At 45.4% G+C, this 24147-nt stretch overlaps 1 protein-coding gene across 1 annotated transcript in view; it reads right to left on the bottom strand.

Moving 5' to 3' along the window:
* Csmd1 (CUB and Sushi multiple domains 1) overlaps positions 1 to 24147 on the bottom strand; it is a 1338703-nt gene that overhangs the window by 550395 nt on the left and 764161 nt on the right. Inside the window, exon 7 of the mRNA XM_071609340.1 lies at positions 4336 to 4413. Coding sequence (XP_071465441.1) covers positions 4336 to 4413 — 78 coding nt within the window. The remainder of the gene's footprint in view (positions 1 to 4335; positions 4414 to 24147) is intronic.

Here is a 24147-nt window from a genome sequence, read left to right as displayed (position 1 = left end):
CTACTGCCCTGTGAACTGTGCAATCACCATGTCCTTCACAGAATCTCATGATGCCCACAGCAGGCACAAGACCCACAACCCAGGGCTCAGCACATGTCTAGCAGGGGCCCCCAGTGCTCCGGCTTCAGGGGTGCCCGTGAGGCCTGGCAACTCTGACTGCTTGGCATCTGGTCTCTGTGGATTCCTGCGTTTGGTTTTCCCCTGAAAATATGAAAGAATGAATTTCTAGTTTGACTCAACCTTCAACAAATGCTGCTCTCTGAAGAAAGCACTCCCCAGGAACAAACACCTCCATTACTCCAACACGTACTTCTAGGGCTCTGAGGCCCAACAGACAGTCTTTCCTCCAGCGAAGGGCCATTGACCTGCTAGCTCCTGGACTTTCCTCAACACATGACGGTGGCCGTGTGAATGAGACCTCACGCGCACAACCTGAGCATCCTCATCGTCCCACGGCCACAGGTGGAGAGCACCCCATACACAAAAATTCACTTACTCAACACCTGCTGTGCACCCTGGCGGCCAGCAGAGGGCAGAACAGGGTGGACTTACACGGCAGTGGAGAGGTCCGCGTGTGTGCCACGCCCCCCAGGACACACGCCAGGTAGGGTCCCTGAGCATCAGAACATGGAGCACAGCGGGAGGCGGAAGCCCTGGGCAGGTGGCAGTGAGACTCAGGGAAGATACCCAGAGAGGCCCCCAGGGCACCGGAGGCCAAGGGGGCACGCTCTGAGGGGCCCTCTGAGGGAATCGGGGTGGGGCTCCCAGGGGAGGAAAGAGCGCCCCAGGCCTGCACCACAGCCCCACAGCCTGTGGGCAGAGGAGGGGCAACGGAGAGGCTGTGGGAGGTGGGAGGCTCTGGTCTGGAGCAGCGGCATGAGGAGGCTCCCTGGCAGTTTACCCAGACCCCTCTCTTCTGGGTACAGACAGTCTGCAGAGGTGGGGTGGTCGCTGCAACAGCAAGTGAGGTTTGGTGGTGATCCGGGTAGAGTCAGTGGCTGGCTTTGGACACACCTGGGAGAGGGCAGGCCGGCTGTATGCTAGAGAGAGCCCTGGGCACTGAACCGTGGGGAGCAGCAGCCTTTCTTCAAGACCCGTCAGAGTGCCAGAGATCCCTGCTAAAAAATCCCTGGGCAGGCAGGCGAACAGGAGAGGACAGAGGCCGGCTGTGAAGCCCAGGACGTAAACCCACTCTGCCCCATCCACTCTGGAAGTGGACCCCAGGCACACAGCTTTCCAAAGGGTAAGCACGACTGGGGTCGTCTGCAGTGTGCCTGTGAAGAGGGGAGGAAGCTGCCCTGGCCGGAAGTCAGGAGCTAAGCGTGAGCATGCAGGCAGCCAGGGGGCCAGGAACACTGCCAGGCAGAGGGGAAGCCCTGTTTTTTGAAGCACATTATAATTTCCGTAAAAAGAGAGTACTGCCCACTAGTATTTTACCTGTTCTTCAGTGACTCCAAAATATAAGAAAACTGAGACAAGAAATACAGTGATCGGTGGAAACATGCAGCATGACCCAGGTGCACTTTAGAAGTGGGCGAGCCCGTGATGCCACCTTAAGAGGATAACCAGACACTGCACAGTGCAATCACGTCCTTAAGTGCATGAGCTAGTGGAGACTTCACTTTGAAGCAGGTTCTAAAAACCACGACAGGTTTTAAAATTTGTCCTTCCACATAATTATGTCTGAGCCAGGGAAAAGCCAGAGGCCAATGGAACCACCGAGTGCCATTATGAAAGACAGTGTATGATGGATGGCCCTTCATTAACAGGAGGTCTGTGTGGAAACTCGGAGTGAATATTATTATGCCTCAGGTATTGTTTTCAAGGTAGAAAACATTGACAGCCCTCAGAAACAAAGGGCAGATACATAAACTGCTAGTGGTTGAACATAAGAGAATGCTGGGGCATTTATTCTATAAGGTCCTGTTGTTATTGTCCCCAGGAGCATATGGGACAACATCTTATTGCTAAACTTCCCCAGTTTTAATGCAGCTTTACATTAATGAGCAGAATAACCATCCTGTCCTGCTTAACGTGAACAGTGGTGACCAGCACTGCATCCCAACTCAGGCTGAGGACAGCAGGTCCATCCTGACCCTGGGAAGGCATCTGTCTTCAACTGTACAGGGGAGAGACCTCGTGCTCAGGAGTGTCAGCCGGTGTTCTTGTCCATCCTCCCACCGTGTGTTTATGTCCTAAGTTAGGAGGCACAGCATCGGCCCGGCCATTCTCGTGGTGAGGGCTACGGGCAGGGCACGGTGCCCAGGAGAAGGCTGAAGAACCACACCGCCATGCCACCAGGAGGGCCCCCAGCAGCCCGTCCCATCCACAGCTCTGCTTCCCGAGCTGGTCATCTGTGGTCCAGCCATGCCAGGGGTCTATCAGGTGAGCACTGGGTGGCTCATCCCGAGGCACAGACTCACACTCCACAGGGGGAGGGCCATGGCTGGCCTCCCTCTGAGGAGGCCCCTAAGAGGGACAGGGCCACACGCACAGACCGAAGACGTCATGCCAAGGGAATGAAAAATTCTAGGAGAGAAGAGCAGAGGGAGATGGGACAGAAGCCCACAGTGGCCCGAGACCTGTGCAAGGCGTTCTTAGCAATGTCTGGCCATGTCCTCACCAAACCCGCAGCTGGAGGAACCAACGTGCAACTTGTGCAAGAGGTGTGTGTGCTCGGATGTCAACTCCAGAGGGTGAAGGCCAGAGAGTGAGGCTCACTGAAGGACATGACCAAGGACACGGCCCACGCTGAAGGCAGAGACTCTGCACCGCCTGTGGGTAAGTGACTAGATCATGAGATCAGCCAGGGAAATCGACGCAGGCTGTGCCACTACAAGTAAGAGCCTTCAGAAGATGCCAAGGAATTCACAGGAGCTGAGGGCAGAAGGGGCCCCTCAGGTCTGACTCAAGGCTCACCCCTGCAGGGACACATCCTGACAGGGCCCCTCCCACAGTCAGTTAGGGACACAGGACAGTGAGGCCAAGTGTCCGCATTCCTTCTCTGCCTTTACACCCTGGGTTGACCTACCACGGACAGTCTTCTCTCTACACAGGGGTGGAAAGGCTCCTCAAGGGTAGGATTTGCAGGGAGCCCAGCACTTCACAGATCAGAACAGTTTACAAGTACGTTGGTCCATCTGCATGACCACCCTCGCAAAACGGATACCGTTTCAATGTTATTAGGGGTGAACTTGGACGTGAATCAGATGGGAACTTCCACAGCTACTGCCCCCTTGGTTCTCTGGTTCAGAACTTCCATCTTTTCCTCTAAGAAACAGAAGTAACATGTTCCCATTGATTACACTGCTGGTCTTAGATGGCTTGCCATTTACTTACTGATTAATGCTAATGTCTGACAAAAATACTTCAATGCTGTTTGGAGACGGCACGAAGCACTTTCTAATACCACATGTGTAATTTATGTATTTGCCAATGCATGTCCAGATAAGGACAGAAGAGTTATTCCCATAAATAAACTCCCTAAATGTCATGCCAACAGATCACTCTGATAGCCAGTTGACCTGATATAGGACCTGGTATTGATTTAATAGAAGGGCTTCATTTGATATGTGACTTACATTGAACTGAGATCATTTCTGCAGGGCTTTCAATCATAAAAGGGATTTTCATAGTTATTATAAATAATCTGTCTCCCTCTCCACAGAGCATCCTGGAGAAGACAGAAAGGGCTGCAGAGGATGAGTCTGCAGCCACCATGAGAGATGGTGGCACCCCGAGAAAGGAGCAAATGCACAGCAGCAACAGAGGTGGTCCCCAGGACTTCTGGGCAAGGGGGACAGTGGAGGAGGCTCCACCACATGCCTGCTGGTGTGGGCATGTGCTCCTGGACGGGCAGGAGGCCATCTTCAGCTCTGGTTTGCTCTTTGGAAGGAAAAAGCACTGCCCCCAAATTCTTCAACACTCCAGGCAGTGGATGGTCAAGAGCATCTCAGTAGGAGAGGGACGAGACCCAACTCCCATTTGCCAAAGAGCAGTCCAGGGTGTGGGGTTGCTGGAAGAGGACGGGCAGCAGCACCTCTGCCAGGGTGAAGCTCAGGAGACTCTGGGAGACTAGCCTCAGAGGGTGGCGATGTGCGTGGGGTGTAGGGAGGACACTTCTGAGATGCCTTTAGGAAGGGGAACCATTGGTCATTCTTCCCCAACAAGACCAAGTACTGTTCCATCTCCCAAGAACAATGCTGAAGGTAGAAGAGTTGGAGGAGATGTAGTGGGGAAAGCATTTGCAAGTTACTTATTACCGGCTCCATTCTCGTCTCCATGCCCCCCTTTAACTGATGTCCCCATCCTCATAGAGAAAGAAAGGGAACTTACACACAGAGTTTTTATGGCTGCTGTCCTTGCTGGGTAGCATCTTGACTCCTCTTGACTTCAATTCAATTGCTTTTTTCACTGGAAAAGAGAAAATAAAACCATTAGCAGGTGAGACTTGGGGATCACACACATGCTTTGTCCTCAGGACATTAACAGCCACAGCCTTCCTACCCACCCCTAAAAATGGGACACAGAGCAAGAAAGGAAACGGGAGAGCCTGGGAAGTCAATGCCAGGCCAAAGATGCAGCCAGATCGCATCTCTCAGGAGTTGCGGCAGAGTTAAAGCAAGAAGGGCACAGCTCACCTTATGCCACCACACCTCTGTTCCACAGGGATGGCAGATTCCACCCATCATTACCATTCGCCAGCGTGTTTGGGCAGATTGCTCTCAATTTAGGTACAGTGATTGCAGAGTTTTCTATATTTGCTATGTCGCAAAAATTTTTAGATAAAAATAGAAGTTGCTCACTCCTTTATTCACATGTTCATTCAGTGACTTAAAGTTTAGCAAGTGCGTGTGTGTGGATGGATGGGCAGCTGTGCGGGATACACCCTTGAGCGGTGCAGATGAAGCGGGCCCCCGTGCCTGGTCCCTGGAGTTGTTCTCGAGTTTAAACAAGCATCTTGACGTCCCAGGTTTTGTACCAAACACATCTAGACATGTGCAGAAGAGTGGAGAGGGGAGACTTGTTTTTAAAAGGGGAAGGGGAAAGGAGGGGAGGGGAGCCCTGGGGAGAGGGATGCCCTCCTCCCCTTCCCTCTGTGCTGCCTCCTGGGCTCCTGCCAGCTCCTGTCCCCTTCCCTCTGACCATTTCCATCTCTGAGTCCAGGTTTTTGTTGATTGGTTTTTCAGAAGGAGGCCAGTGCTCTGGGAGGGCGGAGTGTGTCTGTGGACCTGGGCACCCTCTGGATTGCGCTGGGGCCTCAGTGCAGCTGGTTAACTTTAGTCAACAAAAATGAGCAGAGCTGGAGCCCAAGGGGCTCCCACTGCTGTCCCCCACTCTGGAGGCCACTTCCTCCTCCCCACTGCTCCAGGGTCCCCAACGCAAATGGCGCATGCGCACATCCATGCCAGCAGAGTCCTGGGCCTCATCCCGCCCAGCAGAGGAAGAGCCTGGGGCCCTAAGTCAGGACATCAACACACCTAACAGGAAATGCCGTTTTTAGCAATGATCTGATGAAATTCACGGACCACAGTTACAGAAGACTGAGGTGGTGCACAGACTTCTGATCCTCACTGCAGTTACAGATGTTCTATTGACACTTTTATTTTTTTTTTCTTTCTGATTCAATAGAGTAAAAGCTGATTATCTGCCATTTCTTTCCTCTCTCCTGAAAAGTGAGATTTTTAAAGTCAAAGAAAAAGAAAAGCAATTGACCGTATTAATGTTGATGGCTTTTTTCCTGTTTTCAAAGTCCCGCTGGAGAAAAACTCCACAAAGGAGGAAATTCACAGAAAGGATCTCGAGAAGAAGATGGCAGTTGAAAAGATGAGGGAGTGGCCCAGACAGAGCGACCATCAGTGAGGAGCAGGGTGACAGGTACCTGCAGCTGTGGCGGTAGAGCATGGCACCCTCAGCCCAGACTAGCCCCAGCAGGGCCAGGACCAGGTCTGAGACGGCCCGCCACTCCTCTGCCCACTGCCTCTGGGACGCAGTGTTGGAGCATTGGGTCACTGTTCTTTAATCTTGTCCTCCTCACCTGAGCCTCCTTGTTTGGGTGATCCCGTGAGTTCAAAAGAGTATGGGGCTTGCACTTATTTCTTTTTTGGCATAAGCAAAAGAGCCTGGTCCCAAATGTACAATATCATCCCTTTTAATCCTGTCACATAACCTGACAAATCACCTAAATGCCATGTGTCTCAAAGGCCACATCTTTAAAGATGAGTCTGAGTCCATTGTCTGTGTATTTTATGGGACTAACAGAGGGAAGCAAGAGCAAGAGGGGAATTTACAAACTTTCAGTATTTTTTATTCTTAAGAGAAGAACAATGTGAAAATGATCCACCCTGAGAAACTGTGATTGTCCACATTCCTTCACTTAATAGAGCACCTGCGTTGTTTTCCTGGGAACATTCACAACAATGTCCATCAGAGGGTACTTTAAAACAGCAGAGTTTAGAATTGCTTGTATTCAATTGCTTCATTTATGGATTGAATTATATAATCCCCCAAATTGTTCAACTCTCCTTGTATTTTATCATGTTTTATTTTGAAGAAGAGTCACAAAATTCAGAACATTTTGTCTTTTAAACACACACTTAATTTTTAAAGAGATTATCAAGGTATATGTTCAGTGTTATTATAGAGAGGTGCTGTTTATTTTATTGCATTTTGATGTGTTTCTAATATTTAAGTTGGACTTGATTACTCTGGTGTAATTCACCCGTATGCTGGTTTTCATTTTATTTTCCATTTCTTCTTCATGAGATATTTAATTGAGCATGTTTTGTAGTGTGGGATTTCTGGATATAAAGTCTTTTAGCTTCTGCTTATCATGGAAGTTTTTCTATTTCATCTTCAGTTCTGAAGCTTAATTTTGCTGGACATGTTATTCTTGGCTAGCATCTATTTTCATTCAGAGCTTGGTATTTATTATTCCCAGCCCTCCTGGTTATAGGGTCTGCCGTGAGAAATCAACTGAAATCTGGATGGGTCTGCCCCTAAATGTGACCAGCTGCTTTTCTCTTGCATCTTTGAAATTCTCTCCTTATTCTGTATGTTGGGCATTTTCATGATCATATGTCTTAGAGGGGATCTATTGTGATTTTGTATATTTAGAGTCCTATATGCCTCTTGTATTTGAATTCCCACTTCATTCTTAAGGTTTGGACAATTTTCTGACATTATTTCACTGAAAAGGTTGTGCATCCATTGAGCTTGATTTCAGCATCCTCATCTATTCCAATGATTCTTAAGTGTGGCCTCTTGATATTATCCCAAATTTCTTGAATATTCTGTTCATGGTATCTTAGCATCTTCTTCTTATGTTTGATTTGTACATTCAATATTATATGCTTTCTCTTTAAGGCCTGTAAATCTATCTTCAAAATGGTCTAATCTATTAATGATGCCTTCCATTGAATTTTTAACTTGGTTTATTGAGTCTTTCATTTCCAGGATTTCTGTTTGGTTCTTCTTCAGAATTTTTATCTCTTTATTGACCTTTCACTTTATATATTTTATTTCTAATTTCAATCATTATACCTTCTTTTCATTCATATAACATTTTAATTATAAACTTTCTAAATTTTTTCTCTGACATTTCCTCCACTGTGTATTTAATGGAGTCAGACGTTGAAGCACTATGGGCTATTTGTGGATTGCTCCCTTGCCTTTTCATGTTGTTTGTATGTTTACCCATCTTCTAGGAGAGTCATCATTTCTTCTTTTAAGCAAGGGCTACTTTGTGAGCTGTATATCTTAAGAAATCTGGTTGGGCAGATACAGATATTGATACTTTAACTCAATGTGTGACCTCTGCTGATCCCAATATCAGCACCACTTTGAGAGATTCCACTGAGCCCTATTTATTATAATCATTTCAGAGCCAAGCCTCATACTATTCCACCTAAAAAAATGCAAATGCAAAGTTTCTTGATATTGTTCTCCCTAGTTCCTTTAATCCAGGTATAAAGGTGTGGTGAAGTTCTGGAATAGGTTAAAAATATATATTAAATTTAGTAAAATTGCTATATTATTAAATGAAGGCTAAAAGAGGGGAAGAAGAAAAATTTGGTAAAAAAGACAAGAAAAAGAAAGAAAGAAAAGAAAAATCCACACCATAATAGAAAGAAAAAAATAGATGAATGATAGGTATTTGAGGTAACAGAAGACAATGTAAGAAGACAGGGGATAAGAAGAGCAAGAAGAGACTACATAGAGCTAGGCAAACAAAGATGGATGTGTTGACTCCAAGTAATGCTTTATTAGAAAAAATACATTCAAAATGGATGAAGGTACAGTGTTGGCTATTAGGTAACAACTATCAATCAAGTTAAGGAAATATACATATAGAAGATAGGCAAAGTTGACATTGGAGTTATCTACAGTAAACCATACCTAGGTGAAAAATTTCTTGTTGAATCTTGGTTTGTATGTAATTGGTATTTGTACTCTTCAATCAAAAGACTTAGGTTGGCAAACTAGATTAAAAGACAAGACCTAACAATAGCTGTTTGCAGGAAATCCACCTCACAGGCAAAGACATTCATAGACAGAAGGTGAAAGGACAGGAAAAGACATAACACGCAAATGGTACTTGTAAGGAAGCAAGGGTGGCTATTCTTATAGCAGAGGGAGTGGACTTCAAGCCAAAAGTAAGCAGAAGACAAAAAAATTCACTACATATGCTGAAGGGAATCATACAACAATAAGATATGATGATTGTAATGTTTATGCCCCCTAAATGATAGATCTACACACATAAGACAAATCCTTCTCAATATTAAGAATCAAATAGAACACAATACAATAATTCTGGGTGACTTTACCCACCATTCTCTCTACTAGATAGATCATCTGGACATAAACGAAGTAAAAATTCTTCAGAATTTAAAAAAAAAAACCATAATTAGTAGTATTGACCTAACAGACATCTATAGAAGATTTTATCCATCAATAACTGAATTCACTTTCTTCATAGCACCACATGGAACATTTTCTAAAATAGATTGTATTTTGTTCACAAAGCATATCATAACAAATACCAAAAAATGAAATAATACCTTGAGTTCTATCAGATTATAATGGAATGAAACTAGAAATCAGTACGATTAAAAAAAAGAAACCACTCTAAAACCTGGAAATTAAAAAAAATAAACATTTGAATGATAAATGGATAGCAGAAGAAATCAGAGGAGAAATTAAAAATTCTGAGAAGTAAATGAGACAAGTGATACCACATATTAAAATATCTACAACAATATGCAGGTAATTCTAAGAGGAAAATTTACAGAACTTGGTTCATACATCAGAAGAATAGAAAGATAACAAATAAATAATCTAATAGTCTATCTCAAGGCCCCAGTAAAAGAAGAACAAACCAATACCTAAATCAATAGAAGACAGAAATTAATTAAAATTAGAGCCAAAATCAATAAAATTTAGATTAAAAAATACAAAAGATAAAAGAAACAGGGAGTTAGTATTTTGAAAGGATAAATAAGATTGATAAACCTTTAGCCAAATTAACCAAAAGAATTAGAGAAAACATTCAAATTAACAAAATTCAAGGCAAAAAAGGAAATCTCAGATGGATATTACTAAAATCTAGAGGATCATCAGAAACTATTCTGAAAATTTATAGTCCAATAAGCTAGAAAATTTTGAAAATACTGACAAGTTTCTAGAGACATATGACCTATCCAAATTAAACCATGAGGATATGGAAAGCTAAACAGATCAATAAGAAGTAATGAAATTGAAGCAAGTATCAAAAGCTTTCCAGCAAAGAAAAACCCAAGACCAGATGGATTCTCAACTGAGTTGTACCTGACTTTTAAAGAAGAATTAATATCAACATTCTTCAAATTATTCCATGAGACAGAAAAGTAGGGATCACTGCCAAATTCATTCTATGAAGCCAATGTCACACTGATGCTTGTTTTAGTGAGCTATTTAACTCCTGTGACAAAAAGACCCCACAAGACAATTTTAGGAGAAAAATTTATTTGGGGATTTATGGGTCCAAGAGTCTCAATCCATAGACAGCCAGCTCCATTCCTTGGGACTTGTGGTGGAGCAGAATATCAGGGTGGAAGAGTGTGGTGGAGGGAAGTGGCTCAAGACTTCACACAAAGGAGCAGAGCTCCATTCATCAAGGATGAAATCTAAACCTCAAAGGCACACTGCCAGGGACCCACCTCCTCCAGCCACAGCCTACCAGCCTACAGTTACCACTCAGTTAATTCCTGTTTTAGGATTAATTCAGTGTTTGGGTTAAGACTCTCATAACCCAATCATTTCACCACTAAACCTTCTTGCATTGTCTCACACATGAGCTTTTGGGGGACACCTTACATGTAAGCCATACTAATAACAAAACCAGACAAAGACACATTAAAAAAGACGTCAGAACAATATCCTTGATGAATATAGATGCAAAAATTTTTAAGACAATGTTGGCAAATTTTACACACAAAAAAAAAAACATTAAAATAATAGTGCATCTTAATCAGGTGGGTTTCATTCCAGGGATAAAAGTTTGGTTTAACATATGCAAATAAACAAATATAATCCACCACTAAATAGAGTTAAGGTCAGGAATCTCATAATTATTAGATGCAGAAAAACATCTGACAAAGTATAGCACCCATTAATCTTTGAAACAATAGAAAACCTAGGGTTGGAAGGAACTTGCCTCACCCTTGTAAAAGCTATACATGTCAAACCCAAGGCCAACATCACAATGAATGGAGAAAACTTGAAAGTATTTTCTGTAAAAACAAGATAAGCATGCCCACTCTCACTAGTCCTACTCAACACAGTCCTTGAAACTCTAGCCAGAGCAATCAGGGAAGAGGAGAAAATTAAAGGGCTATAAATAGGAAAATAAGATCTCAAATTATCTCTGATGATGACAAGATCCTATATTAAGAAGACTCAAAAAAACTCCACCAGACGGCTTCTAGAACTGATAAATGAATTCAGCAGAGTAGCAGGATATAAGATCAACACTCATAAATCAATTGTATTACCATATTTCATTAATGAATCTGCTGAAAAAAGAAGTTTAAAAAACTATCCCATTCACAATAACCTAAAAAAAAAAAAAAAAACTGTGGAATTGTTTTAGTCATCTTTTTCACCACTATGACCAAAAGACCTGACTAGAGCAATTAGGTTTTTTTGTTTTCAGAGGTTTCAGAGGGTCTCAGTCCACAGGCAGCCGGCTCCTTCCTGGGGCACAAGGATATCAAGCAGGAAAAGTGTAGTGGAGGAAATAGCTGGGGACATCACATCAGGAAGGGGAGCGGGGAGGGAGGGAGGGAGGATGAACACACACGCGTGCACTTTTCTTTCCACTGACAAAAAGGCATGCCCCCAGGGACCCACCCCCTCCAGCCATTCCCTACCTGCCTATAATTCCCACCAAGTTAATTCCTATCAGGGAATTCATGCTCTGGTTAGGTTAAGGTGCTCAAAACCCAATCATTTCACCTCTAAACTGCCTTGCCTTGTCTCATCACATGAGCTTTTGTGAGACACCTGATCCATAGGAATCAATCTCACAAAAGAGATGAAAGATAGCTACAATAAAACTACAGAACATTAAAGAAAGTAATTGAAGGAGACATTAGAAGATGGAAAGATCTCTCATGTTCTTGGACAGGAAGAATTAATATTGTCAAAATGGTCTTACTACCAAAGGTGCTATGCATATTCAGTACAATCCCCATCAAAATACCAATGGCATTCTTCACAGAACTAGAAAGAGTAGTGCTGAAATTCACTTGGAAAAATAAAGAGGCCAGAAGAGCTGAAGCAATTCTATGTGAGAAGAGGGAAGCAGGAGACATGGCAATCCTGAACCTCCGTTATACTACAGAGCTACAGTGATAAAAACAGCATGGTACTGGAACCAAAATAGATTTGAGTACCCTTGGAATAAAGACACAGAGACAAACCCACGTAAATACAGGTGCCTGATACTAGACCAAAGTGCCAAAAATATATGTTGGATAAAAGTTAGCCTTTTTAACAAATGGTGTTGGGAGAACTGGAAATCCACATGTCGAAGACTGAAACCTCTCTCTCTCACCCTGCACAAAAGTCAACCCAAAGTGGACCAAAGACCTAGGAATTATACCCAAAACTCTGAAACTGCTAGAATAAAACGTAAGCCCCAATGCCAGCCTGTTGGCACAGGAACTAACTTCTTTAAAAAGACTCTTAATGTGCAAGAAATAAAATCTTAAAAAATCAAGAAGTAGGAGGTATCAAATTAAAAAGATTTTGCACAGCAAAGGAAACAATTAAAAGTGTAAAGAGAGAGGGGACAGATGAGAGAAATCTTTGCCACCTGCTCCTCATGTAGGACATTACTATCCAGGATACACAAAGAACTCAAAAAACACGTAACACCAGAAACGAAAATAGCCCAATCAATAAATGGGCAATGGAACAAACAAACAATTCTTAAGAGAAGAAATACAGTCAACAAACATACAGAAAAATGTTCAACATATCTAGCAATTAGGGAAATGCAAAACTATGTTGAGATTTCATCTCACTCCAGTCGAATGACAATTTTCAAGAATACAAATAATAAGAAGTGTTGGCAAGGTCATGGGGGAAAAGGTTCCCTCCATTGCTGTTGGTGGGACCGAAATCAGTTCAACCACCCTGGAAAGCAGTAGGGCTCTTTGTGGAGCCGGCTGTGCCTGCTGGGGCGCAGTCAGCCACTCCGTCCTCAGCACACGGAGCGAGGAACTCCACCCTGTCTCGTTTCCTCCTAGCCCAGGCCTCTGGTTCTCAAGGCCAAGTCCAGCATCGGGTGCTCCATATCCACTGCAGACTGTGAGCTCCCATGTGACTCCCTTGGTCACACAGATGGTATCCCAACTGTGTAAGAGAACATTCCTGTTGTTGGTATTACTAGTAAGTTACGAGTTGGAATATTATTATGCATTTGGTACTATCTATCTAATATATATAATGCATTTAATTCCACCAAAATAACATAAGATTTACGCTATTGTTACAATGATTTACAGGAAAAGAAACTGAGTTCCAAAGAGGTAGTTGATTCTACTTGGGTCACACTGCCTGAAGCAGCAGATCTATTATAGGAGTCGGTGCCGACTGACCCCACCACTCCCTTGCTTTATGAGGCAGCGCTGCCTTCTTCATAAATTACAACAGTTTTCCACCATGTTTTATGTTCTAGGTTGTTATAACCAGTTTATCAACACATTATATATAACACTTAAGTCATCATACGACAGTAAACATATCTTCCCATGCTACATTTTTCAGATTCAGAACTTGAATAATCAAGTCTATAATATTTTGCTAAGACATCTTTTTATGCTTCCTCGTTTTGAATGTCTTTATCAGTGCACTATAGCTGCACATACTAGTGGGGTTCATTCTGGCAATGTCATACATGCAGGAAACATGACTTGTTCCGTTCCAGTCCCCAGTACCTCCTCATTCTTCCTCCTCTTCATAGGTTTTTATTTGCTTTTATATTTGGTGTCTATTGACACCAAATTTACAGATACACCTAGAGCTGGAACTCACTGAGGCATATTTGTATGTTACATACCAAGACCTCTCTCAATGAACGCTATGTCAGCCGCTGGGACTTCTGTAACAGTCTGTCCCCATCACCCCTGCTGTAGGAAGACTCATGCTGAGTCACGAAGCACTGACTTTGCTCTCCTGTCTATCAGACACTTTTGTTGACAATTACAGTGTTCACAGACACAGACATGGCAGAAAATTTGGGGAAACCTTAGAATTATCAAGAAGAAATAAAAAACTAAATAAACCCATCACCTGGAGACAACTGGGGTTAGGATTTTATGTTTTTATTTCCAAGCCAATATGTGCGGTGTATGATTTAATAGGGGAATTGAGGTAGAGACACACAGGAGTTTTACATAATAAAAATGAACTGTAAATATAAGATAATTCTGCTGGGCTCCTTTGAGCCTTTTTCCTTAAAGTACTCTTAACGGCTGGGTCTCATTGTGTTTACCCTTACACCTGAGATTTGTCCTCCCTTCTTGCAATTGTAACACCGATCACCAGTTGACCACAGCATCAAACCTGTTCACCCTCGGAACATCCCACTAGGTTGAGGCCTCTCAGCCAAGGGCATCACCCGAGGTGAGGCTGACATCTGAAGACCCACTGTGTGCAGCAACACCCGACCTACACCCCCCAGCAGTAAAAGAGACGTCTGCCAGTGGCCATCTTGTTTTCACTTGCATTTAAAATAATGAGTGTGCTTAGTGTCCTGGGGGAAAATCTCACTAACATTGTCTCTGGCTACACACATTATTTTATGGAGGGTCGAGTCTTTACGACAGAAAGCCCTTTTGAGGTCTGGCAGGCACCTCTGTCTTCTCTTTGCTGGGTTATTTTGATGCCAGCTGCCTGGTGAGTTTGCACACAGGCAGACAGTCCAACATTTTTATTAGAGGTCAGGGTATCCTTGAACCCCAGCCTTCGGGAAACACTGACACCAAGTTACAGGAACGACCCGGTGATCAGATTTCACTTTTAGCCTAAGTCAGCGAGTGGTTTTCTTTGGCCAGAAAGTCATCTTGCAGTTCTCTGTTATAAGGAATCCTCCAAGCTGAAAAGTCACAGGTTCTTGACTTAGAATCACAAGGGTTCAGTGCTACACTCACTGTACTTGACGATGTTAGCAGCTTCATTGCTGAGAGTCTTTGGCAATTGGCCATCAGAATCTTTTAGACTGACCTCACTGGTAGATTAAAAGAGAAATCTTAAACACACAGCATTATTTATATTATATATACATATTCCTGAAATGATATAAAGAGAAGCTATATTACTTATTACTTAACTATATTACCTGTATTTGTGCATACACACGTGTGTGTGTGTGTGTGTGTGTGTGTGTGCATGAAGTTTCAACTCCACAGGAATAACCTTGTAAAGGCAGTATGAAGGGTTTCTGTGGACACTGGATTGCTCATGAGCTTACAGGGCAATCACAATCAAATACTTTAAGGAAAACAATTGAGCTACTCATCACCCATGTACTTATCCAGGGAGAGGCTAGACTCAGGCCATGAATTTCCCTGTGATTTAAGTTTTCGGACATGAGAACGTTTATCTTGGAACAAGGTGAGGTTAGCAGCTTTGTTCACTTGGCTTGTGGTGATTTATTGGTTTACTCCACAGAAGTTTCTTTCAAGTCCTTTTTCCAAAACAGAGGGAGGAGGGAAGGGACAGAGGGAGAAGCAGCCAAGGGCCACGGTGGCCGCCTGAGCGCCTCTGAGACACACTGATCTTGACGGAGGCTGGGAAGGGCCACCTATACTGGCCGCAGCTTGCCTCTGCCCTTTAACCCACTCTCGTCAGCATCTCATTGTGTGAGAAGATTTTCTGTCATAATTTCTCAATGTCCCCCTGGGTAGCCAGAAGCCACTGCAGCTGACAAGCAGCTTTACCAAGCGTGGGCTTCTGCAGAGGCTGGGGTTCTGCCGAGACCAGTGTCCTGGAAGTCCAGGTCTGAGCTCCGGGTAAGCTTCTGAAATTTTCTAAAATCCTAAGCCACAGCCTTGTGGGGTTGTTACGGGCTGTGTTTTCCTGCATCTGTTAAAGAACACATCTAGCCAGCTGTGGTGGTGCATGACTATGATTCACCTCAGATAATCCAGACACTGAGGCAGGAGGATCCAAAGTTCCAGGGCATCTTGAGGAATTTAGCAAGATCCTGTCTCAAATTAAAAAGTAAAAAGGGCTGGGGTGTAGCTCAGTGGTGGAGAGCTTGCCCAGCATGCCTAAGGGCTGAATTCAATGCCCAGTACTGTGCAAAAAGAGAGAGGGAGGGAGGGAAGGAAGGAAAGAGAGAGAGAGGGAGAGAGAAGAAAGGGGTTGATTTAAGACATTAAGATTCTACTTGCTCACTTTTGTTCTAAGCAGCCAGTGCAGAGTAGAGGAAGCAGGTGCGTGTAGTCAGAGCAGAGCTCTAGGCCCCCTCTGCCTTCAGTCACACTCTGGGCACCAAGGCTCAGGTCAGTGGTGGACCCCACACACGATGGCTCTAACGGAGCTGGAAAATCACGGTTGCCTGGAGGCCAGAGCTATCATGGTTTACACGGTGCCACATGCTCACATTCCAAACAAGCCTACTAAGCTGCCAGTGGAAGAAGGTTCTGGAACATGCCCTGTGCACAGTCCATAGGGGGTGATACTAAATGACCACGCTGCTGGCTCATGTGTTGCTGTACTACTGACCTCTCATTGCTATTTTGGAACGTACAATTCTACTTATAAAAAAAAATCAAGTCTACCTGGAAAGGGCAGTCACCTCTGGGCCTGCTGTTGGCTGCCTCTCCATGTTATGGAGAGGCTGGTGGAGTGGTGGGCGGGCACTGCCAGGGCCTGGACAGCCACGCTCTTGAGGGTCACGCAGTAGGAGATCATTGAGGATACACAGCTGCATTCCTAGGGGCTTTGGGGCATGAGAGCCAGTGGCTCCTCCTGAGTGCTGAAGTAGTACAGCATTCCTTGCCAGACAGTGATGCCTTAAGATGCCCAAGCACAGCAAGGTCCCTGAGCCCGGCAGTGCCGTTCCAGGACACCGCTGAGGGAACACAAGGGGGCGTGCTAAGCACATGCTGTGCCCTCGCTGCGGCCCTACTGTCTGCTGCTCTGGCACCTGCACTGCAGCTCTGCGCTGTCTGATCCTCATGCCCTCTAACAGAGAAGCCTCTGCCTTACTCTGCGTGGGCTTTGGAGTTAGCTGCGGGAGCTCATCAGTGTCCTGGATCTCGTTAGAATGTCACCCGGCAGGTGAACACTGTCCCCAGATCCCAGGCTCCTTGGCTGTTTAATGAAGATAATTATCACCTGCCTCACAGAGTTACTGTGAAGATTAAATGAGATCACAAATACAAACACCCGGGTGCTGTCTGGCCCACATCCTCTGCCAAGTGCCTGAGAAATGCCTTGCAGGGGCTTCCCAGCTCACCGCTGCGCCCAGGCTGGGGGCATCACCTCCACCCGCTGCTCCTCTCTGCCCACTACATTCCGAAGCTGGAGAGGAAACCACAGGCGCTGAGTAGGGGTCCCAAGGCCGTCAGCACCTTGTCTGGTCCCTTTCATTTCCAATAGACAAATTGCCACGTGCTGGCCGCAGAAAAACTCAATAAAGTTCACAGAAGAAAAATGGAAGGGTGGAGGGAGGGCAGGGACTCCGGGGACTTCACTCGGTGCTGCTTGTGTCCTTTGTGCTTTGGCTCCTGGGCCGGGAGGAGCCACAGTCCGCCCTCCATCCTCTCTGCACAGGGCGGCAGTAGGCACAGCCATCCGCGCGGTGGAGGCGCAGGGCAAATTCGCACAGCCACTCCTCTCGGGCGCCCAGGGCCCTTCCCTGCCTCCACTCAGGGCACCCGTGCGACCCTCTCAAATGGGGACTGCATTTCACGTAGGGGACGCTGCTGGCCAATCTCTGTTCTTTCCTGGAAAGAACAGCAGCGCAGTCTCCTCTGGAGATGGCATGGAGAACCCTGGAGAGGGCATGCCACCTGGGGAGGCGTGCCGCTGCGCTCTGGGAGCTTTTCTCCCGCAGAGCTGCTGGAGGGGTCCTGGAGCCCCAGCAGGGGACTCTCAGGCCTCTGACCACCACCGAGAGGCCCAGGCGGGGCTGGAAACATCCATCTCCTTCCGCAGCGGGGGGGCGAGAACTCCAGGAATGCCCCTCCGCTTGTGGGCCCTCCGTTTTCTTCCGTAAGCGGCCACCCCCGCAGGTCCTGGGGAGAGGGGGACTCGGGGCGCACGGTGGGCGCAGGGCTGAGCAGAGGCCGAGGGGCGCAGGCAGCTGACCTGTGGGGCCTTCCGGTCCCCCACCTGGGAGCAGGCTGGCAGAGCTCATGGCTTAGGCCAGAGCCACAGGGCACCTCGGGGTGTCCCAGGGCGCAGCACAAGACAGAAAAGCATTTTTAGGATTGTTTCTACTCCTGATTTCTGACGGCATTTCCAGTTTAGACCTGCTTCTTCCGCACTTCCTTTTCATTATTCTTATTTTAAAAATAGCAATGTTTTCGTTGTCTTCCCAGCAACACTTTTGGAAAAGCTTCATTAATTTGATTAAATGACTTATTAAATCAAAGTTAATGTGTTGAGAAAAAGGAAAAGAATTAGTTCTTTGCAGGGGAATTATACAACTTATCTTTGAATGAACACCCATCATAAATTATTTTGAGAAAACAATTGCTGGGAATTTTCTGAGAGTGGTTGTTTGAGGAAAGAAGGAATGAGGAGCCTGTTTAGTTAGTAGGTAGCAATTTGTGATGGAAAATAGTGACAAAATATATGCTAAGAAGTCATGCGAGAATTTCTTTCCACATATCACCTGCTATTGCCACAAAATTCCTAGGAATATTTAATTTTGGAAATCAAAAACATTTGAAGTCAAAAGAGAAAAAAATGTATATATGCATACATACATACATGTTCATGTAACTTGATGACGAAGTTAAAAGTGACTTTAGTATTTGCCATCATGTTAGCTAAGGAACCAACACATTGATTAAACTGTCGATCTTGATTAAATGTAAGAAAGTATTTATCTCAACATAAGACAGAGTTGAAACAATCCTCTCACAACAAGAAGTGTTCCCTTATCTGTGAATTTCTCTCTCATTTATCACCCTTTTTATTTTTTCCACTGTTTCCAAAATACTGTCATTAACTCAGCTGGACAAAGATCACAGTGGGACAAGTGCCCACTAGTCATGCTGTCCAGACAGGAGGAAACCCGCCATCCCAGCACAGTGTTGTGCAGACTGCCCTGTACTGGCTTCCCGTGGGCCCTCGACCACGTACCACAGTCCTTCCAGTTAGCTTTCCTGAGGAGACCACGAGGCAGAACAGACAGTTCTTCACCCGGGAGTCCATTCTGAACAACTGGAAGAAAGAGCCAGGGTGTATGGAAATGCGGCTGTGGAGAGAGCAGGGCTGGGTGTAGTGAGGCCCTCGGGGTCTGGGAGCTGACGTGGAGCTAGACTCAGAACCAAGACTCTCAGTACCAGAGTCTGTGCCCAAGGCCTGGGCAGAGGTGGCACCCACAGACACCACTGGCAGGCAGGATGGCAGAAGAGGTGACCCTGGGCAGGTTCTTAAGGAGAGCCGTGGATGCCCATGTCCTCAAGTCCTGAGGGCATCTGTAGATCACATCCACGTTAAGATACGACTGGCCTGTTTCACTGTGCACCAAAGCTATGGGAAGAAGAGGGCAGTGCACCCGCAGGGTCCCGGGGAGAGGCATCCAGCTCCTGCAGGTGTGGCGTCCATCTTGACCTCAGCTGGCTTACTCCTGTCAAGGACAGAGCAGGGGAAGCCACTGGTCCTGTGTAACACAGACCCTCTTCATACTCTGCTTGAGGAATCCGAGAATGTCCATGAAGTGTGTGGCTGGGCTGCTTGCCTTGAGGAGGAGGGTGAGTTCTTTGGAGATGACTGATGCTTTTCATGGAACATGCTTTTCAGTTGAAATAATAAAAAATTATGGAGCGTGGACTAGTTTTCATGCCACAGAAGATCACAGGAGCCGCGAGTACCCTTCCTAATGTGCTTTAATACTCAGCTGAAGAGTCACCACTAAGCCATGTATCCCAGCCCCTGTCCTCCTTGAAAGTCCCAGAAAATCTGTTTAGTAATGAATGCAGGTAACTTAATAATTACTAAACCATGAAATCATTACATTTACTGTCACTTAACATTGTGAACACAAACCTTCATTGTTCTTATTTACTTTTTTATTAATGGTATGTATTATTTTTGCTCTCATTAGAAACATAGTAACATTTAATTTCTCCCAGTTATGACTATTCTTTAATATCCATTGTCACATATTTATGGTGATGAAAAAAATGTTTCATGTTTAAAATTACCATTACTTTGATATAGTGATTTACATTTTTTTTTATTTTAAATGTAGTTTATTTCAATAACTGGTTTTGGCAGTTACCACAAATGAAGATGCGAACCTTAGGAAAGCAGACGTACATCAGCACATCTGCAGGCTCTCAGTGCATTTGTGCACAAAGCCCACAAAACCTGCAGAGCTACAGTCAGTCGTAATACGGGGAGGGGACAAGGGACAGGGAGACGGGCTTCTATTGGGACACCTCGTCAGTTGTGGGCTGCCTCTATCAGACATAATAACAGGGTTGATGTCAGTGTGTGCATAAAAATTGATAAAGCTTAAAAAGTTGCAACTCCTATGCTCTGTGGATGAGAATGTTAAGTGGCACAAGGGCTTACAGAAGCTCCTCAAAGAAAACAAGCAGAATTGCCATATGACCCAGCCATCCCACCACCCAGCAATTCAAAAATTGGAAAGCAGGTACTAAAAGAGAGCTGGTCATCCGTGCTTATAGCAGCACGATTCAGAAGAGCCAAAGGGTGGGGGCAGCCCATTTGGCCACGGGCCCACAGATGGCAAAGGAGATGCAGCACATCTATACAGTAAGATGTGACTGACCCTAAAATGAAGCAAGGTTGGACACATGCTGTGCTGCAGTTAAATGTTCCCCACACTCACCTGTGAAAGGCCTCCAGTTTGGCAGTCCTGGGAGGCAGGGGACATTTTAAGAGGTGGGATGTCATGGAAGGTCTGCAAATGACAGGTGCATGCCCTCAGAGGAAATCCTGGAACACGGCCCCCCTCTTTCCCTCCCTGTCGTGTCTGGGGGTGAGGTGAGCAGCTGTGTCCTGCCATGTGTCCCCCACCATGATGTGCTGCCCAAAGGTAATGGGGCCAACTGGCCACAGACTGAAACCTCTAAAATTGTGAAGAGAAAAGCAAACCTTTTTCTCTTCCTCAATCAATTACCTCAGGTACTTTGTATAGCCACAGAACACTGACTAAGTGAACATTCTAGAACAGAGAGGGGCCTCAAGGACATGGTGCCGGGTGGAATGAGCCAGTCCCAGTGACAGAAGCCAGTCTCTACTTAGGGAGGACAAATCCACAGAGGAGCTGGGAAGAGGGTGGGGAGTCAGTGTGTGCTGGGGACAGAGCTTCAGTTTGGGAGGATGGAGAGCTCTGGAGAGGGATGCAGAGGTGGTTGCAGCACAACCACTGAATGCCACTGAATTGGGCACTGAACAAAACATTGCACTATTAAACCAATAGGACAGGGATTAAAATCGGTGCCACCTAACACCTGTTCCAAAATACCCTTGAACATAGGTTTGGCTGTGCCATGACCTGATTCAGGGGGAATATCTTTTGGCTTGTACAGTGATGGCCACACAAGGCCCTGCTCTGCACCATCACTCTGCAGCAATGTGGCCAGGACTCACTTGAAACGGGAGAAACAATGCATTCCCTCGTGATCTTGCACGTTGTGACTGTTAACAGGTCTTCCTGATCAGCTTCAGTTAAGGGTCTGAAACATCGACATATGGCAAACACCAAATGAGATGTTCACCCTGAGCCCTGTCTGATCAGACCCCCTTTGTTCTTCCAAACACTCTTCCTTTGTTCAAGCAATTGTTAGCCAGGACCACTGTGCCCACATCATGACAGACATTCTGCCTCTTGTATTTTCATCGATTAATCTCAGCATTATGCAAGCTAACATTGTTAAACAGTAGTGAGGCTAATGTAGTGGAATACTATGTAACTGTCACCTGGGAACGGCCTTCTAAATCAGCAAACCAAACTCTAAGACAGAGTAGTGACCTCCACACGTCAACCAGAGACATTCAGTTCTACAGCTGACCTAGAGAACCCTTTAGAAAATTATGTTGAACATTTGGCTCAATCATGACAATATGGACTATGACCTACGAGCAAGCAGCCTTAGAAATATGTCAGGTTCTGAAGACCCACGCCTCCCTGTCCTCCCTGTCCTGAAGGGCCGGCTGGGAAGTTTCATTCACGGCTTTGACCACACAGAGCAGATGCTGTCTTCTGGGGGACTCCAGAGACACCATGCAAATCTACATCCTGCCACCACTTGGAGCCTCAGCTCAGTTGATCTCAGAATGCTAGGACCAGTTACCTTCCACTTAATGTAAGATCACACCTGCCATTAGAATAAATGGTCTATTATGGTTTGGATATGAGGTGTCCCCCCAAAGCTCCTGTGTTAATGCAGGAGGTTAAATGATTAGCTTAGGAGAGTCATCCATTTGATGGGTTAATAATTTGAATGGATTAATGGATGGTGACTGAGACGGCAGGGCTATTTGGGGCAGGCAGGTCGCTGTGGGCATGCCTTGGGAGTTATATATTTTGGTTCCTGATTTTCTCTCTGCTTTGAGGCAACCATAGGTAAGCAGCTTTCCTCTGCCGTACTCTTCTGCCACGATACTCCACCTCACCCTGGACTGACAGCAATGACGTCATCAAAAACAGATTGAACCTTCCAGCTCACAATGAACTTTTCTTCCCCTAAGTTGTCCTGGTCAGGTATTTTGGTTACCAGTATACCCAACCGAAACATGGCTCTGGAGCCCTTGTGAGTGGAGGCCCTGGAGTATCTCCAGCAAGGTAGACTCTACAATCTGCACAAAAGGAACCAAAACCAACGTTGACAGTGACCAGAACACATCTGGGCACTAAGGTGTCGCTGGAATTCTTAGTGTTCTTTAGCATGGAAGAAATGGGAGAACTGAATTCTGAGGAGGAGCAGTGTCTGCTGGGGGCGGCCTGAGGACAAGACATAGCTTTCCTAAACCCATGTCCCTAAGAGCCAAATTGCTCTTCCAAGGAGATTTGACTGGGGGAGGTTTAGTCAAGGGGCTCGGAGCCCGAGGTCCCGACACACTTTGTTCCTCTCACCTTCGAGCTCTGTCCTCCAGACCTTCTGTCCAGCAGACCTTCCTACCTGCCAATGCCAAGACTTGGCTCACGTGTCTGCACCATGGAGACTTTGTGTCCTTCCATTCCCCCGGTGATGACTCTGCCAGCCAGGTGGACCATGTGGCTTTGGCTCACATGCACCGTTACCCAAATGGTTAGAGGGAACAATATCTGTATCATAGGGATTCCATGCATCTGTGGTCCCTGACTCAGCCCTTTATCCTTGTAGGTAAGCAAGCACACTGATCTCTGTACATTCTTCTCAGCCCCGAGGAAACTCAGTCGGGGATTTATTTGCTGTGTACCTGATCATTTCTGAGCACAGACAGGGAAAACCTCCGAGTTTTCAGGACAGCCTCCCAGGCCCGCCTGCCTTGGTGACCGATGCCTCGCTGGCCTGGGTGGGCAGTGAGGTGATGCTGGGGAGAGGAGCACCCCTGTGAGCTGCCGCCCACACAGATACTCAGGACAGGCGCACCTCTTTGCTGCCCCCCTTCCAAAGCTCAGATTTCCTAGCAAGGGGCTCACCTTCACCAGACTTGCCACCCTGAGCAGGCACCCTGCTCATGATGTTTTACAGACATGAGCTTTTCATGGTTCCAAGCAGGACGGGGGCAGAGTTAGGAGGGTCACTCAGAGAAGCAGCTCTTAACTCATAGTGTGACCTATTCAGAAGCAACACAGTTCACTTTATAGTGATATTCATAAAAATATGCCAGAGGTGGTAAGAGAAGTGCTTTTAGCCATTATAACAGGTAGATAATTTAATGCTTTAAAGTGCCATTTCTTGCCAAAAATTTTTTTTTTGAGTGTGGGGAATTTATTTCAAGCACATACAAAATTACAGATAACTATGTACTGAACTCACAAGCACCCACCACTCAGTGCAGTGATTATCTTAAGTATTCTTTTTTAACCCACATCCTTGCAGACTTCCCTTCTACCCAAGGCTATTTGAAGCAAATAAATCCATAAGTATTTCAGTATGCATCCCTAAAAGGTGAGCACTCTTAAAAGTGAGTAACCACAATATCACTGTCAAAATATAAACACACAATAATCCCTTAATATCATCAAATGCCTCATCATGCTGGAAATGTCTCTAATTATCATTGTTGGATGTAAATGTACAATAATCCTTTAATATTATCAAATAACTCATCATGATGGAGATTTTTCTAATTGTTGGATTCTTAGTTACATTTCATTTCATTTTATTTGTTTTACTTTGAAATGGGGTCTTTCTACACTGCGAGGCTGGTCTCAAACTCCTAGATATAAGGGGT

The sequence above is a fragment of the Marmota flaviventris genome, chromosome 3, assembly GCF_047511675.1.
Source record: "Marmota flaviventris isolate mMarFla1 chromosome 3, mMarFla1.hap1, whole genome shotgun sequence".
In the NCBI taxonomy this organism is placed as follows: Eukaryota; Metazoa; Chordata; class Mammalia; order Rodentia; family Sciuridae; genus Marmota; species Marmota flaviventris.
Note: the sequence above shows the minus strand (reverse complement) of the source record. Positions and strands in the feature narration are given on the sequence as shown.